This window comes from Zonotrichia leucophrys, chromosome W, assembly GCF_028769735.1.
Source record: "Zonotrichia leucophrys gambelii isolate GWCS_2022_RI chromosome W, RI_Zleu_2.0, whole genome shotgun sequence".
Classification (NCBI taxonomy): domain Eukaryota; kingdom Metazoa; phylum Chordata; class Aves; order Passeriformes; family Passerellidae; genus Zonotrichia; species Zonotrichia leucophrys.
Window position 1 is genome coordinate 901,262 of NC_088199.1, and position 17,750 is coordinate 919,011.

Below are 17,750 nucleotides of genomic sequence, written 5' to 3' on the forward strand. Positions count from 1 at the left end.
CTGGGTGCTTGAGATGGCGGGGAGGGGAAACTCCTTTGGTTTTTGGGAGTTTCTCTGGGGGGGGAGGGCAGAGATACCGCGAGAATGGGGGCAGGTAAAAAACATGGGGGTTGGGGGGCAGCCGAGCTCTCTTGCCCTTTGGCATCAGAGGAGGACGGCCTGGCTGTCGTTTTCTGCGAGGAGAATTCACCAGCACCGCTGGAGCTCAGCCCTGAGGGACCAATCACTATCTCCTTGTGTGCCCCAGGAATCCTGAACTTCGCCTCTCCCTGCCCTGTTCGGAGCCGGGCCGCCACTGCCCCGCCCCCCGCTGTTTTCGTTGGTACTGCTCTGGGTTTCTCCACGCTGTAACCTGCACCCGGTCCCCACAGTTCCAGCTACCATGAAACTTCTGATACACCTCGCCCACCAGCCCAGGATTACTGCTAATTCCAGCCGGCTGTGACGATAACTGCACCAAAGGGGGAGGTGCCTGCAGTCGAGAAGACTGTTACCAGGTCCCTGGTTCTGTTTGTTGTTAATGCCATAGTTATTGTTGTTTTGTTTGCCTTGTTATACATACAAGTAAAGAACTGATATTCCTATTCCCATATCTTTGCCTGAGAGCCCCTTAATTTCAAACTTGCAATAATTCAGAGGGAGGGGGTTTACATTCTCCATTCCAAGGGAGGCTTCTGCCTTCCTTAGCAGACACCTGTCTTTCAGAGACAATTATCCTTCAAAAGAGTTGCCATATTAAGTTTGAACTGAGCTCTGGCCTCTCTAATTATTTTTCTACATGCCCTAGCAACCCCTTTAAATACTTCCTGAGATATCTGACCCTCCTTCCAAAGATGATACATCCTCTTTTTATTCTTAAGTTCCTTCAGAACTTCCTTGCCCATCCAGGCTGGATGTTTGCCTTGGTGACTCATCTTTTGGCACACAGGGAAAGCCTGTTCCTGTTCCCTCGATCTCTCTTTTGAAGCACGCTCACTTTTCCTGGATGCCTTTGTTTTTAAGGGCTGCTTCCCAAGGAACTCTCTGAATAAGTCTCCTAAATAGGCCAAAAATTGCTCTCCGGAAGTCTAGTGTAAAAGTTTCACTGATGGTCCTCCTTATTTCACCAAATACTGAGAACTCTATAATTTCATTATCACTATGCCCCAAGTGGCCTCCAACCACCACATCTCCAACCAGCCCATCCCTATTTGCAAACAACAGGTCTAACATAGTCCCTCCCCTGGTGGGCTCACTCACCCAGCTGTGACAAAAAGTTGTCCTCCACACACTCTAAAAACTTCTTGGACTGTTATAAGTAAAAAAAACTGCCAATTTTTTTTTTTTTTTAAGTTGCAGAGTGAACAAGTTGGACCAGTTGCTGCCAAGGTGGAGTTCTACCTGTTTGTTATTGTAATCACCGGTCATTTTCATTAACTACTCCTTTTGTATCAGTACTGCCCTGCCTAAAAGCCAGGTTGATAGCCCTCCTCAGACAGTGAAAAGAGGGGACATGAGGAGGGGACATCGGAAGGCATGCAAAATAACCTCGGAACCAGCATGCCACGGGAAAACCACCCCACCAAACTTACCAAAAGACCCCAAAAACAATGAGCCAACACGGAATTAAGAGATCAAAGTGATGTCTGGACATGAGGAACAAAGCACAGAACCTGCAGAGACTCTGAGACCCTTTGTTGCCCCTCGCCCTAAGCAAAGACCTCAGCTGGAGCCAGGACCCCGGGACGGCAAACCTGACAGTTGTAACACGGGATATACCCTCACTGCTCTCGTGAGGACTGGACCTCCAGCTCTGCCCCCTAGTGGACAACGCTGTACTTCCCTCCTCCTCCGTGCCATTCCAGGGGGGACGACAGCGAGACTGCGGACCCATCGAGCTTCCCAGCCTTGAGCTGATCACCGTTAATAAAGGCATTAAAAAGGAGAAAAAGTCTACTGCCCTGTTTATTTCAAGACTGTCTCTTTTCTGCTGTATTAAGTTCCCAGCAGATGTCTGGTAAGTTAAAACCACCTGCAAGAACAAGGGCTGGTGATCCTGAAACATCCGCCAGCTGCTTATAAAATAAGTTGTCCACCTCTTCTTCCTGGCTGAGTGGTCTATAACAGATTCCCAGCAGGATGTCACCCTTGTTGGCCTTCCCCTGAATTCTTACCCACAGGCATTCAACTTCATTGTCCTTATTTTCAATACCAATGGAATCAAAAGCCTCCCTAATATAAAGGGCCACCCCTCTACTTCCTCACCCTTTGCTGTCTCTTCTGAAAAGCTTGTAGCTATCCAGTGCAGCACTCCAGTTATGCGAGTCGTCCCACCATGTTTGTGTGATGGCAACTACATCATAGCTTTGCTGCTGCATCATGTCTTCCAGCTCTTGTTTGTTACCCAAAGACATTGTAACCTAAAGACTGGTTTCATGAACTCTTCCACCTAGATCCTGGTTTGCATCACATATTTCTTGCAATTTTTGCGACTCAGTGGGTAGGGAATATTCTGATGTACACGAACTGGTAACATCATTGGTAGGATGACTTGTTTGGATTGTCCCCAATGGCAACGGGCATTCTGAATTTAATGTTACGCCCTGTTGTTGCAATATTATTATTATTAGCTAAATTCTAACTGATTTCTATAATAACTTTGTATGTTAATGTTTAACATACAACTCAACTAATACGCTTTCAAAATACATTAAGAAAAACAGTAAAACTGAGGAGATTGACCTATCTCAACACATTTTACAACAATGTACTTAAATGCATTGGATGCTTTTATAGCTTGGAGGCAAGAGGTACCTGTACTACCACTTCATGAGGTAAAGATGATTGACTGAAGTCAAGGGGTAGAGTGTAGCAGAACACCCTGCCAGGGATGCTCTGTCTTGGAATGTGGCCAAGTAGAGGATGCCACATGCTGGTTTTAGTGCTGAATTACGCTAAAACCAGTCTGGCTCAGCAACCAAATCAACATCCTGATAGTGAGGCAAGGATTTGGCAGATAAGCTGCTAAGCTGACCTGGTGACATATGACTGGCAGTCATAGCACTTCACACTAGAAAAGTCCAGTCCACTTTCATATGGTATGGTTCTAACATTCCTCCTTGGAGTGTGTCTATGAAGTTTGCTCCCTTGGGAAGGAGACACTCCCCAAGGATACTCCTTGAGGTAAAGAGACCTGCTCACAAGTGTTGGTATGGGTGACTTAAATCAATCTCTACTTAATAACTGTCTCTTTTTGCTAGCTTTAATATAATTGCTTTGATATAGTGCACTATGCTATACACTACTAGCAGTTTTAACTTTTATACTGTTCAGTATATAATTCTGTTTAAGATCTTTTTTCTAATCATTTGTCATAATAAATAATTCATTTTATATAAATATATCTGATTTGTCATCTTTAATCCTGAGGGAAAAGGTTACTTAAACCATTGACAAAGTCTGGGGCTAAAACTGGATTCAGCTGTACCCTGACTCCTCTCTAAGAAGTTTAGAAATCAAGGAGGTCCTCTCTGCACCTTGTGGCTCAACAGCAGGGCTTATCCAGTAAACGTCATCTCCACCCACGACAACCTCCTAAAGTTAGAGCACAGAGAGCACATAAGCATCAGTTGTTGGCATGGCAACTCTCCTAAATTCAAGAATTGCTACATACCAAAATACAGAATCATATACAGATGCGTTAGTTTTGTATGGCCTGGTTTTTGGTAGTGGGAGAGCCAGAGAGGAGGCTTCTGTAAGAAGCTGCTGGAAGCTTCCCACCATGTCCAGCAGAGCCAATCCCTGATGGCTCTGAAGATGGACATGGTGCTGGCCAAATTGGGGCCAGAGAGGTTGGTAATGTCTCTCTGATAACATATTTAAGAAGAAAATCAAAACAAAGTGGGGCACAGTTTTAATTCCAGCTAGAGAAGAGGAGGAGGTAAGAACACGTGAGGGTAACAACATGGCTACACCAAGGTCAGTGAAGGAGGGGGAGGAGGTGCTCCAGGTGCCAGAGCCAAGATTCCTCTGCAGGCCATGGTGATGACCATGGTGAAGCAGGCTGTCCCCTTGAAGCCCATGGGCATCCACAGGGGATGCAGAGATCTACCCGCAGCCCATCGAGGAGGTACACCAGAGCAGCTGGATGCCTGAAGGAGGCTGTGATCCAGTGGGAGATCCAGTGGAGAGAGGGGCCCCTGCTTACAGTCTGGAGCAGCCTGTCCTTGGAGGACTGCACCCTATGGAAGTGACCCACACCACAGCAATTTCAGGAGGACTGCTGCTTGTGAGATTGGAACCATGTTGGACAAGTTCACAAAGAACTGTCTCCTGTGGGAAGGGACCCCATGGTCTTACAGGGGAATGACTCCTGTCCCTGAGCAGCAAAAGATCTTGTGTGACAAACTGACCAAAACCGCTATGCCCTGTCTCCCTGCACTGGTGGGAAGGAGGGTGGGGTTTGGGGAAGAAAAGGTGTTTTTAAGGGCTTAGTTTACTTCTCATTGTCCTCCTCTGATTTTGTTAGTAATAAACTCACTTTGTACTTCTAAGTTGAGCCTGTTTTGCCCTTGGAGTGTTTTCTCCCAGTCCTTAACTCATGAAGCCTTCATTAAATTTTTTCTCTCCTCTGTCCAGCTGTAGCAAGGGAGGGTGAGTGAGCGACTTTTGTGGGTGCCTGGCATTTAGCCAATGTCAGTCCACGATGGAATACCTTTCCTAAACTGAAAGCAAACTTTGAAACTGATTTCTTGGGAGCAAGGAAAGCCTTGAATCTAAGGGGAAAATTAAATGTGAGAAGCATGAAAACTGATATAAAACAAATGTTGAAGAACTTTGGCAGGTCAACCCAATTTAAACTTTTCTATTAAAAAAAGACTCCTTGTTTTAAAACTATGATAGGAAGAGATTTAAAATTCATTTTCTCTTTAAAATAACTTTAAAAATTCTAGTGCTGACCAAAAATTAAGGCATGTTATTAAGGGTGTTGTCCAAATGCCTTTTAAACATTGACAAGCTTGGGGCATCAACCACCTCTGTAGGAAGCCTGTCCCAGTGTTTGATCACCCTCTCAGTAAAGAAATGCTTCCTCAGGTCCAGTCTGAACTTCTGGTACAGCTGTGAACCATTCCCATGCATACTGTCACTGTATCCCAGGGAGAAGAGGTCAATACCTCCCTCTCCATTTCCTCTCAAAGGAAGGTGTAGAGAGGCAAGTCACCCCCCAGCCTCCTTTTCTCCAAACTAGACAAACCCAGAGCCCTCAGCTGCTCTTTACAGGACATTCCTTCCAGCCCATTCACCAGCTTTGTTGCCCTTCTCTGGGGGCAATTCAAGGACCTTCACATCCTTCTTAAATTATGGGGCCCAGAACAGTACCAGAGGGAAAGCTGCACCAATGTTAAACACAGCAGGAACAATGTCCCATGTCTGTTTGAAACATTTAGGCAACGTCCCTAAAAATACAACTGACATGTTTCATATCACCAGCTTCCACTATTTTTGTACAGCCTTCCAAAATTGGCTCATATAAGGTAAACAAACAAATTTCAAACCCAAACCCAACTGAAATACTTTCAGTAGTAGGTATAGCATTTTAGAATGCAGTTAAGGAGTACAGAAGCAGCAGTTAATACTTCAGTTCTATTTATGCATATTTTCTTTTTCCACATTGACCCTTCCCAACATTACTTTCTTTTGAAGCCATTAAAAAAACCACTTTTTTTTCATTCACAACTACTCATTGAGGCCTATTCCACTGCTTGAAAGCAAGCAAAGCCAAGCCCACACTGGGTGTCCTAAAAACGACTGCATCCAGTTTTATCACCCCTTGGCTTTATTTTCACAATGAATTCCTAGTTTAAATGTAATCAACTAAGAAACACCTCCCTACATGCACTTCTTCCATTCCTCATTGCTTGCAAAGAGTATCAAGTGCAAGCAAAAGGGAAAAAAGTCTCAGCACTGCCAAACTAAAAAGGTCCTACTTCTGGTTTTTCCAGTCCTGAGGAACCACCAATGTAGCTTAGACCTTTGGAAAAAAGGAGAGAAAGCCAAAACATTAAACCTATAAAAAAAGTTAATTTAAAAAAAAAATTAAATCCTTAAGAATAAAAAAAAATTTAACCCCCCCCCCAAAAACAACCCAAACAACAACAACAAAAAAAAAAAAACCTACAAAAAACCCACTCATATCTAAAGCTGAAGTCCACCTAGGCAGAAAGGTGCTTAATCCAGGAACAGCAAGAGCTTCCCTTCAGAAAGTAGAAGGCAAGTTTGCAGGCTGCCCGCGAAGTGAAACCCGCTGCGGACAAGGCCGTCGGAGAGCCCAGCACCCTCCGACCCCGAGCCGACGCACCGAGAGAAGGGATGCCGCTATAACTCAGCAAAGCTCAGTGAATAAAGGGCGACCAGCTGCCCCAGTCAACGCAACTCCAGAAGACGGTCCGGCCCAGCACAGGGAGGGATAGAAGGACCGGCCGCGGGGAGCCGCCGTCCCGCCCTGCCCCAATTGTCGAGCCGGCAGCGAGAAGCGATAAAGTCTTTTGTCTGGCTTTCCCTTTCGATGGGAGGCAGAAAGCCGATGAGAACATAAACGTTAAAATGAGAACAAAGTGTCCAGTCGCCGCCTCCAGCGCGAGGCACCGCCGCACAGCATTACGCATAGCGATGTGTACAATAACGCGCCCGGACCGCACAAAGTGGAAGAGCAGCACTCTCGGTGAAAGTTTCCTGGAGAAGCCATAAACCCCTTCCCCACAGAGCCACCACCACCCCAACGGGGCCTGCTTGCGGGTAGGGGTAATAGCTCTCACCCACACACGGCAAGGCAAAACCGCCCCCTCCCCCCCGTAGGGGCGGGGAATACCACTCTCCAGTGCCCTTTAAACAGAAGTAGGAAGGATTTATCATGGGGCACCAGCTCGCAGAGGGAAAAGAACAGTGGAAGGCGGCGGTCCCTTCGTGTGGGAACAGCAGCGGAAGGGGGGAGGTAAATATTGCTCCAGAAAAAGAAAGAGCAGCAATTTTCTCCTCACCTCGCCGTTGTCACGCAGGGGCTCATCCTAAAGTAATCCGTGAGCCCCTCCGCGCCCAAGCTGCAGCAGCTCCCCGCCGTCACATCCACTTCCCCCGCTCCCCCCAGTGGTGAGGCCTGAACAAATCGCGCCTCCACCCTCTGGCTCGCCGCCGCCCTAGAGATGCCTTTGTTTGCAGCTTTCCCCGCACCACACACCCACTCCTGGGGGGCCGCGCCCTCTTTTAATTTTTTTTTTTTTTTTTATCGAGGCGCCTCCCGCCCTTTTCCCCCGTCGTCCCCCTTCTGCTGATTCATTTCAACCAGCGGTTGTGAAGGAGGGGGGATGGGGGAGGCGGAGGCATCTCCTTGCTATTGTGATTCGGGGTATGGTGATGATCCGGATTGCCAAATGTGGGGAGCTGAAAGGAAGCAGAGCCAAACGGAATTACACGCTCTGGATTACATGGAGCGGGCACAACGCGTCGCGAAAGTTAAAGGGACAGGCAAAGGGCAGCGTGCCCAACCCTCCTGTCAGAGACCGGGCCGGCCGTTGGCGGCAGGCGTTGTGGATACGTCACAGAGCAGAGTGAAGGAGTTATTCCGTGTTCTGGAGCTGAGGAGGAGGAGAAGACTGGTAGAAGAAGTTGCCCGGCCCGAATTACAGCCTGAGAGTGAAGGCCGCACCGCGGGGAGAGCGGGAGGAGAGGGAGAGTAGCATACGCCAAGGAGGTGGGGTGGCTCCGACCGCTGGGCCGCGCAGCAAGAGGCGGCTCCCCCGATAATAGGTGGGTGACGCGTCAGGGGGAGACCCACGTCTGAGGAGACCAGCAGCGCCCTACCCAGGTGTCCGTAGCCCGGCTCCGCAACGCGGTCCCGGCCGGTAACTCACCGACTTGCAGGACATTATCGACATAGCCGCCATCTAGCAGAACGATGCCCCGGCGAAAGGGCAGGCGGTTCTCGTCGACGGCGGCGGTATCCGCGCCCCCACCGGGCACGGTACCGCCGGCGGCCCCCCCGAGGGCGGCGGTAAGGTCCTCGGCGCCGGTGTTGAAGGAGGAGTACATGCAGATTTCCCTCTCGCTGCGGGGGAAAGACCAGTAGACGATGCTGCGTTGCACCGGCTCTGGGATCCGTTCGAACCGCTCTTCCACCTGCTGGAAAGGCCACTTCTCCGCCACCTTGCGAGCCGCGATGTCCAGCAGGGACTCGGGGCTCTGGGTCTTGCCGAGCGGTAGCAGCCCCAGAGCGGCAGTTGCGGAGGAGGGTCCGGCGCAGAGCACCCCACTGCTGAGGCCAGTACTGCCTGCCTGTTGGCCTGGCCTACTGGCTGAACCATAGCCAGGTCTGCAGCAGAGGCGCTTAACGGGGAAAGGGAGTTGACCACGCTCGGCCATGATCGCACCGCTTCTAAGCAGATAGCGGAAGTGGGTATACCGTATAAACGGAACCAAAAAGGCCGCGAACCACCCCTGGGTCACGCCCCGTCTTCCTTTACATGGCCGCAAGGGGCGGTACCGGCTGCTCGCCCACGGTGGGGGGGCGGAGTCTTATGCAAATCGACGCCATAAACGTAAATAGAACGGCTGGAGAAAAGCTCGATCTCTGTGTAGGTGGGGGATGGTGCGCATGCTCCTGTCGCAGAGCTGCTGTGCTAACGTATCGGTCGCCTTCTTTTTCCCCCGACGTCACGTGTGCAAGCGTGAGAGCACCTTTTATGCCTGCTGGGAAGGGGGAGCGTGGCTGGTGGAGGCACTCTCTGACACCATGTAAGGAATGGAATGCAGGGGTGGGGCCATCGCGGTCTCAACCCGGTCACCTCCGCTGGGAAAACCGGCGGGGGTGGGTTAGAATTGTGCCCCGCAGCCGGAAAGTATAGTAACGACTCAGGCAGCCACTTTCGTCCACATAAAGGTGGGGGCTGGCCTGTCTCGAGCGCCTTTCCTGGGGGAAGAGAGCGACGCCCGCCTTTCACCGGAGCTCCGCGGAAGTTGAGGGCTATTCGGAGGCAGCAGAGGCGCCTCGGAGGGCAGGCAGAAGATGCTTATGGGCGGCTCCATGTAGGGTTGAGTGGCCTGGCCTGGGCTCCTGCCTCAGAGGCGGGCTGAAATGGGCGAAGCTGGGGTGTTGCTGTCGGGGTGCTGCTCTTCTGGGGTAAGATCTGGGGTGCCTGAACCCACGTGTTCCTGAAACAAGTCCTTGAGGCAGCTCAGTAGGATGCGACCTACATTTCCCTTTTATTGGAGACTCTACGGTATCTACGGCCGTTGGGCCGCGGGGTGGACTCCCGTCCGTGGGGTGTCCGACGTGTGCTGGCTCGCTGGTCGCGCGCGCATTGTGGACGTATTTGTGTGTGGGCTGGTGGTAGCCTGGTGTGAGCTCCACGCAGCCGACTCGCTTCACAGGTCCGGCTTGGAGCCGCTCTGGTAGCCCAAGATGAGGGGCTCCGTGCCATGACCCACGGTGAGTAAATTGAACGCTACTAACGCGTGTTTGCCCTGGTGTTAAAAAGGTCTGTAAAAAGGCTGGTGTTGGCCATCTGTCCCGGTTAATTTTTTTGCAAGCGGTGCGGTGTATAATGCAGTTGCTGCAGACCATGAAGTGACAAGTATTCTTTTTGTTTTTCAGGATTCATTAAAAACCATAGCAATATATGGGATCAAAGTGACTCCTTAAATCAAATGGCCTTACTGAAAAAAAAAGCTGATTACTCTCAGTAGCAGGCTGAGAATAACACTCCTGCATAGCAACTTGCAGTCGAAAACACTCGTTCATCTTGAATTTAACAATGAACAGCACTTGATAGTATACGATGCAGAAGCCGTCATTTGAGTGCCTAGTTGCTTCATTCACGTAGACTAGTTTACCCAGGAAGACTACATTTTCTATGATGTAATGCAAGTATTCATCTGGGAAATGCATAGTTGGGAGATGGCTCCATCAGGGAAATCAGCGAAAGAATATCAAGTGTGTCAGGTGTAAGATAAAAGTATAAATAGCATTAAGTTGACTTGAAACTTGATATCTATTTTTTGTTTTCACCAAAACCTGAGACTGCACCAATAGTTTATTCTTTTAGCAGCTGTTTAAAGAGCTTTGCAGAAACTGTTTTTCATTTAAACTGGATGGGAAATTCAGTGAACTGTATAAGATTTGCAGACTGGTTTTTAAAAAAGATCAACAGAAAACCTGAATATTGTTTAAAATATGCAAGTATTTGCTTTTTTACATACTCCTAAGCTCATAGACAGTATCATTGATTTGTCATTTAATAGGTAATCTTTTTATATCTAGTGTGCTGGTTTAGGGCAAATTTGTTAAAGAATCTGCAAAGGAGGGCCCCTCCAGAAAGCAAAACCCACACGGCCCCTCCCCCCAACCGGTTCGGGAAAAAATTCCTCGGAGAGAGGTGGAAAGAACCTGTTTGTTTGACTGGCACAGCACCCCCAGCACACAAAATGAACAATACCCGATGACACCGCTTTGAGAAAGATGGCAAAATCAGAAAGTCTCTTTCGGGGGGGGGGTGGTTGCTCTGTTCTCAGTCCCTCGGGCTCTGGGCCAGCCGCTGCAGCCGAACCTTCGGTGTTCCCAGGTCCCAGTCCAGAGCAGGTTCGAGATGGTCACAGGAACAGGAGAGGAGAAACAGTCCAGGAAGCAATGTGGACTGTTTAGCTAGAACTAGCTAATAAGCAGAGGCAGAAAGCAGAGCAGAAGCAAGAGCAGAAAAAGAGAGCAAGCAAAAGCAGCAAGCTGAAGCTGGAAGTGAAAAAACAGCCTTATGTACCGCTTTCCTCTGTGTCCTTGATAAGAGAAACCCAAACAAAACTTCCACTCTTCAGAGCCGGTCTTAAAGGCACAGAACAGATGAATGGGGATATACAAGCATCATAACGTCACCCCAGGACATTTAGGCAAAGAACTTTTTCTGCTGTCAGTTGTTTATATTAAGAAAATGGCTAATGTTTTTTAATCAAGGAGTTTAAATTGCAGACTACATACAGGGACTCAACTGTGTTTTGCGGAGTTCATTTTCTATATATGCTATAAGGTGTTTTTTTTTTATTTAGGATCATGAGATCTATCTTCTGAACAGGAAATGAGTATAAACTGATGTTTGTGCTTCTGGGTATAGACGGTACAAAACAGTTACTCTTGAGGTGCTAGTTTTGTAAGTTCACAGATACCTTGCTGAGATATTAACTTGCATTTTCATCATTTTAGGTATATACTTTAGAAGTGATCTACTGGATTTATAACTTAATTCCTAGTAAATTTTGGAGGTATTTGGGAGCCTGAATGCTACAGACGAGATAAGGATGAAGCACTTTATTTTACTATTAATATGGTATTGATTTCAGTATTTCTGAGAGCAGATGAATGGAATATATAGCAAGTAAAAAGGAAGAAATCAATGATTGCAAGTGTACAAGAGCAGAGGACATTTATATTTAATTTTCACCCCATCACTCTCTGTTTAATAATTGTTCACATCCTCAAGTATTTTTTCTTCTATGTCATTCTAGCACTATTTCTGTTTTAAACAAGTGTCTAGTAAGTCAGTAAAAATGCTTTTCTAAATTGGGTAATGGCTTTTCTTTACCAGGTCTTAACCAGCTGCTGAAATAAAAATAACACACTAATGCCACTGGAAGAATTCTTCCTGTCATAATTACGAAGCTTTATAGTGAAAATTGAGATCCACCTTTTTAATCCATCTACTACTCAGCAGGAATGTCTACTTCCCGTTAAGTATGAATATTAATAGCTACACAGGATGCTCTTGAAGCATTTTTCATTTCTGGGCTAGGGGGGTACATGAAGAAGTAATGGCATCTTTGATCTTGAAATTCTGCCATAAGTACCAGGTATGCTTCTCCTTGGGCTCCCTCTGCATTGGTGTAGCTCCATAATTATTTGCAAATTATAATCTTTAGTCTCAAGTTCCTTTGTCCCACTAGTATTGCCTCTTGAGTTCTTTTAACTTTCTGAAAGCCAGTGGGAAGATATGTTAATTCCAGGGAAGATAGTAAAATGTATTAAAGCCATACCTAAACTATATTTAAATTTACAGTTAGTTTTATCTTTCAATGGATATTCTTGTGTAAAGGCCTTGCTGAGCTGAGCATTCTTCTTTTTCTGTCTCATGGTTTTGAGAGGTCTGTATTCCAGAGCTATGAAGAGAGGAAGGAACAGCTGCAAAACAGCAACCTTGACTTGGTTAGCTTCCTGCACATAATCAAGGCCTATTCTGTAGGCTGCTTGAAAAAATACTTGACCACCATCTGGTGAAATTGATTCTTAGTAGTGTTTCAAAACATTAGGCCACTTGCATGCATTTTTGCTCATTCTAGTAATACATGCAGGGCTTAATCATTCTATTAGTTACAGTAATTTAAAAGGAAGATCATATACACCTGCACAGTTGTGTTTATATTAAACAAACCATGGTCTAAATGTAGAAAAATGGATTGCAGACAACCTAATGCTGGCCAACACTGTAGCAGCCTGAATTGCTGCTAGTAAAGTCCAGGGTAAAGAAGCAAAAAGGGCCTTTGCATAATATCCACAGATGTTTAATTTAGCTGTGCGGTGAGATGTTCAGGTCCAAGGCACACACATTCAGGGTCCAGCTTTTTCCCTCCCCAGGGGAACCCCAGGGTCCACCTGGTCTCGGGGCAGTACCAAGATAAGGGCCAATTTGGGAATAGGGAGGGAGTGGCTCAGGGACACAGGAGCAAGGGAAGGAGCCAATGGGGTCAAATAGCTTTGAGGGAAGCTTATTGTGTCTCCCTAACTTAGGGGATGACCCCTAGGGCCTCCACAACACAAGTCACCCTGGTGGTAACAATTATCTGGAAATATGAAAGCAAGAACAGCAACCAACCATTAAGAGGAGACATGGCATTTAAGCTGAGTGCAGATTAATGTGCTGGAACAGTAGGGAGTTAGAGATCTAGAAGAAGAAACTCAGGGAGGTTAGAGGGCTCTTGGAGCTTTAAGAAAAAAACATAAGAACATTATTCATAGTGTTAGCACTAAAATAATCAAATACAAAATTACTTTGTCTGCTGAAACAGGTCATTTTTAAAATACTAAACTGAATCCTTTTTGTGAGAAACAACTGCTCACTTTGAAAATTTAAAAAGGTTTATAAAACTTTGACAAAAATAAAACAAAATTACTATATAAGGAAAAATTCACAGCACTGAGAACTGCTCTCATGGATACCACATGGCCAGTTCATCTTCAAGATGGATGCTCAGTCTTTTATACCCCGGGGCGTTGCATCAGGCAGCCCTGGCCTCTCCCAAAGTCTGTCAGTCAGCTCTTCTTTGCCATTTATCAGTGGAAACTGCTTTCTTGATTGGAGATCAGGTGTTGCCATGCCGCACCTCCTAAGCGACAAGCTTTTCCATTCCTAACTGCCCCAGGTAAGGGGCACATGTGCACGCCTTCTTTTTACCTGTCCTAGGCAACCCAGCCTGTCTGATGACAACAATACAGAGGAGGGGGGGAAAGGGAACTATGGGGAAAACAGAGGGCATCTAAACTACAATAACATAACTATACATCACTAAAGCTTTTCTTAATATTCACACAAGTTATCCCTTAATTGCAAAAGCCAATCATCTCATTATCCATCTATAACACTTTTAAACCTGTTTATTTATGGGGTTTTTAGATAACTAAGCAGTTCTTATAAGAAAGCTATAGCTTTTATGGATTCCAAATGTATTATGTGATTTATCATTTGAAATTTTGAAAAACACTGCTGTAGATAATGGTAGTGAATATCACTGTACTTTGCAGTGTAGTGACTCTGGAAATTTAAACACAGGAAAAATGGATAATAGTGATGAGTGTTGATGAAGTTATTGTTTTAAGATTGGGCAATGAAGAAAATGTGCTTGGTCAATATCTTTGGGTTTACAATGTTTTCTTAAATAATTTCATTTGTTATGTTCAAAAACTTTTTTTAATTTAAGGAGTTTAAAATAGAATGTTTGGCTTTTAGTAGCCTTTAAAACAAAATACTCTAGGATAAATATTGCCAGCTCTTGAGAGTCTCTCTGTTAAAGTGAAAATAAACCAGCAGCAGTGAATGAACCCTTTCAAAGTGCAGGTTTTTATTCTAATTAAATTTCATGATGATTCTGAAACTGGTGTCAGGCTAGAATCTAAAAGCATTTAGGAAAATGTACTAAAAATACCAAGTGTGCTTTAAGAGTATTCTACAATAATGAAAATATACAAACATATTAATTTTCGACATTAATTTCTGTCCTCTGCCTTTTTGTGGCTTGATACTTGATGTATGAAGTCATTCTAAGATGGACTGAAGGAAAGGGCATTATGTGTGCCAGAGTCCCAGAGATGTGTGAATTAAGGCTGCTCTGTATTTTCTCAAGGAATGAGCACATTCAGTTTACATTTATTGAAAATAGACCCTGGGAATGAATTATTTCTTCCTTATAAGGATCCTTGTGCTGGGATATTTGTTGGGACAATTTAGCTAGCTACTGAATTACTAGGGATAAAAGCATCACTATTCCAAGTAAAATGATAACATGAAAGTGCTTTCTTAAAATTAAACATGTTGAACTGATTTAGAAGATTCAGAATTTCAAAGTAAAAAAGCTTTCCTAAATTTTAAAGGAGTGTATTTCCTCTAATATAAAAATAAAAGCAAATTTGATGAAAACTCAATGTTTTAAAATAACTTCTAGGTATTTTTTCTCAGGTTAAACAGTTCCAAAATACTACTGTTTGATCTACTGTCATAAACACCTCAGCACATATAATTGTCTCGGTTTAGAGACAAGTTTATGAGAAACACTCATTCCAGAGCGTTTATCCTTTAAAAAAGGGTTCCAACAATCGCTTTCTGCCAATAAGAAATTAATACTAGTGGATGAAAGTGAAAAAAACCCCAAGCGTTTAATGACAGGGCCCACACGGTACAGGAAAAAAACCTAATAAATGCTAGATATTGAATTGGCAGACCTTACCCACACACACACCCACACCACGAAACAAACAAACAAAAACAAAAACAAAAAAAAAAAAAAAAAAAAAACAAAAACAAAAAACCCAAAAAAACCAAACAAAAAACACTAAAATGCTAGGGAAAGAAAAAAGAAAAAAAAAAAAAAAAAAACAACAACCAAAAAAAAACCACCCAAAAACACCCACAATGGCCGGCACCGTGGTGGGGCGAAAAAAAAAAATGGCCCTGGCTCCTGTTTCAAGGCAAAAAAAACCCGTAACAAAATAACGAAAGGTTCACAGCCCAGCTCGGGCAAAACAGATGGGAACCTGGTGGATCGCTGGTGTTCGTCCCCTCTTCACAGCAAGTTTGGTGTCCTTTCTCTTGCCGGATCGGCTTTTCCAAGGTCTGGGGCCGGGATGCAGGTCGCCTTCCTGCCTGTCCCTGGCCGACTCTTCTCCTGGCGATTTTTTCTCTCTGATCTCGGACCAAAACCAAACCGTCAAATTCAAGAAATAGGCCGCTGAAGGATTGCTGTTGCAGTCTCCAAGGCCGGGGAAAGGCAAAAATGCCAAACTTCTTGCTTGAACTAACAAAACCTAAGCTAGTTAAGCAAAAAAAAAAAAAAAAAAAAGAAAACCAAAAAAAAAAAAACAACACAAATAAACCCAAACCAGTCCGCCGAACAGGAAGGAGCCCCAAGGCTTCCCTCTCCCCCGGACCCACCTTAAAGCTACAGCAATCATTTCTAGCCATAGAGCAGACAATCAGGGAATAGAAAAACCACTCCAAGGCAAAAATGTACAGAAAGTGGACAGGCGGTCTAAATGGAAACACCATTAGACTGCCTTCTTGTGGATAAGCATTGTGAAAAATATATTGCAGTGTTGGCTTTTGCAATTGTTAGAGTGAATACTATGTGTTTTATAATGTTGACCTTTGTATAAGAAGTTTTAGTAAAGCTTAGAGTTCTTTCAATCTGAATGTCGTGTTGTGGTGCTAATGTTGGTTAGGAGTTGTTGTAATGTTAACATATAACCAATGAAAGATTTGAGGCCTGTTAAATGTATCGAAAAGTAGCAGATGACCACGACGAGGATGACTGCACATGCTTCGAAGGGGAGGGATGGAAGAGGAACTATGTTAAAATATTTGAATATGTATGACCATTTATGAATATGTATTAGGCTGATGCAATAGCCAGGATATATAAGGGGTGTTGCTTTGTTGATTGGGGTGCCTGTGGCTGTGGCTAAGCACTCAGTGCTGTTGCTTTTGCTTTTCTGACTGTCCCCTACTGTCCCTTATTAAATTTTCTTTAAAATTTAACTGAGAAGTGGGCTTTGTTTCTCACAAGTATCCTACACTAATAAATCTTTTTATCTTCTCTGACTTCCTTCCTTTAAACTGCATTTTACTTTAGCCTTCCTTGCATTAGACCAAATAGCTACTTTGCCATGACAGGCGACATAGTAATTCTTGTGCAGAAACTGTGAGTGAAGACTGGCATTTATCCACTAATGTAAGGAACAAAAGGCATTGATTGCTCACATATTCACCTATGACAAAAAAAAAAAAAGAGAAGCAACATACATTAAAAATTCTCAGAAGTGCATTTTCCAGGATGTTAAGTGCTGGTAAAATGGTTTTAAAGTAAAATCAGACAACCCCCCCCCACCAAACAAAAAGAGAACCCTCTTTGTCCCATTTCAAAAAGTCTGAGACCAGATTCTTTTGTGAGGGTGAGGAAACTGTACTTTCAAGGGAACAGCTTAATATGCTAAAAACTGAAGCTTCTGCCTATGTGTACCTTTTTATTCTGGTACATCCTTGTCTCCACCAGTGCAGCTAAGACAGCAGTGCAAGGAAGAGTAAATACACCTAATTTGCCATCAATTGCTTCAGATACTTGCCAGTCTTCTGTGAGCTTCTATGCCTTTATAAATTATAACTGAGAACCTGCAGAAAGTATGGGGGGCAGAGATAGCTAAACAACACTTGAATAACTTCTGTTTTAAAAAAGCTGGCATTCTTTTAAGAAGCTTGGGTATGATGTCTGCTTCCTCTCAGTAACCAGTGATTGCGTTTAGCAAGCTCTGGAAATAGAGATGGACTTAGTAATTTTTCTTTTTTTCTTAACAGTCCATTTAAACTTTGATTCCTACTGGTTCATAAATTCTTAGTTTACAAGTCTTCAAAAATATTACAAACCTCCCTCTAGATTTGCTGGGACTGAAACATCCAGTCAATACTTAGAGACCATTCTTTCCTTGGGTTATATTAAAGACAAACTTAGTAGGTAGTGGTCTAAATATGAGTGCTTCTGTATAATGTAGCCATCCTATGAAATGAGAGACTTGAGGTTTTTCTCTATGGCAGAAAAATGATGCTGTGCTACCTGGTTAAGCTTAGTTTAGTAAAAGAGGACTATGCACTGAGAAATAATTAATGAAGACCCAGTGTGAGGGTATAACATTCTGGGGAATTTTAAACTTTTTTTTTCTTCTCCTTCCCCCAAATTCCATCTTCTATTTGTATCTGTAGCAGTATTTGGTGTCAACTCCATCCTTAAGCAAAGTTCCATTAAAAGGTGATAGTATTTTTGTTGGTTGGATTTAACTAAGTAAAACTTAATTACAGTAAAACCATAATGCTCTGTCCTGACTAGTAGCTTCAGAGGTTTTGATGGAATCCACTTCTTGGAGCAGGGATTTAAATTTTTTTCCTGCTGAGAGAGGAGTCTCCCTTTTCCTCTTCTGTGCT

The 17,750-nt window shown here is 44.6% G+C and overlaps 1 protein-coding gene across 1 annotated transcript in view; it reads right to left on the bottom strand.

The window, feature by feature from the left end:
- The window catches only part of LOC135459270 (zinc finger SWIM domain-containing protein 6-like), a 311,781-nt gene extending 303,358 nt beyond the window's left edge, over nucleotides 1–8,423 (bottom strand). Inside the window, exon 1 of the mRNA XM_064735045.1 lies at nucleotides 7,887–8,423. Within this exon, the coding sequence (XP_064591115.1) occupies nucleotides 7,887–8,394 (508 nt within the window). The 5' untranslated portion in view covers nucleotides 8,395–8,423. The remainder of the gene's footprint in view (nucleotides 1–7,886) is intronic.
- Between the last annotated feature and the right edge of the window lie 9,327 nt (nucleotides 8,424–17,750).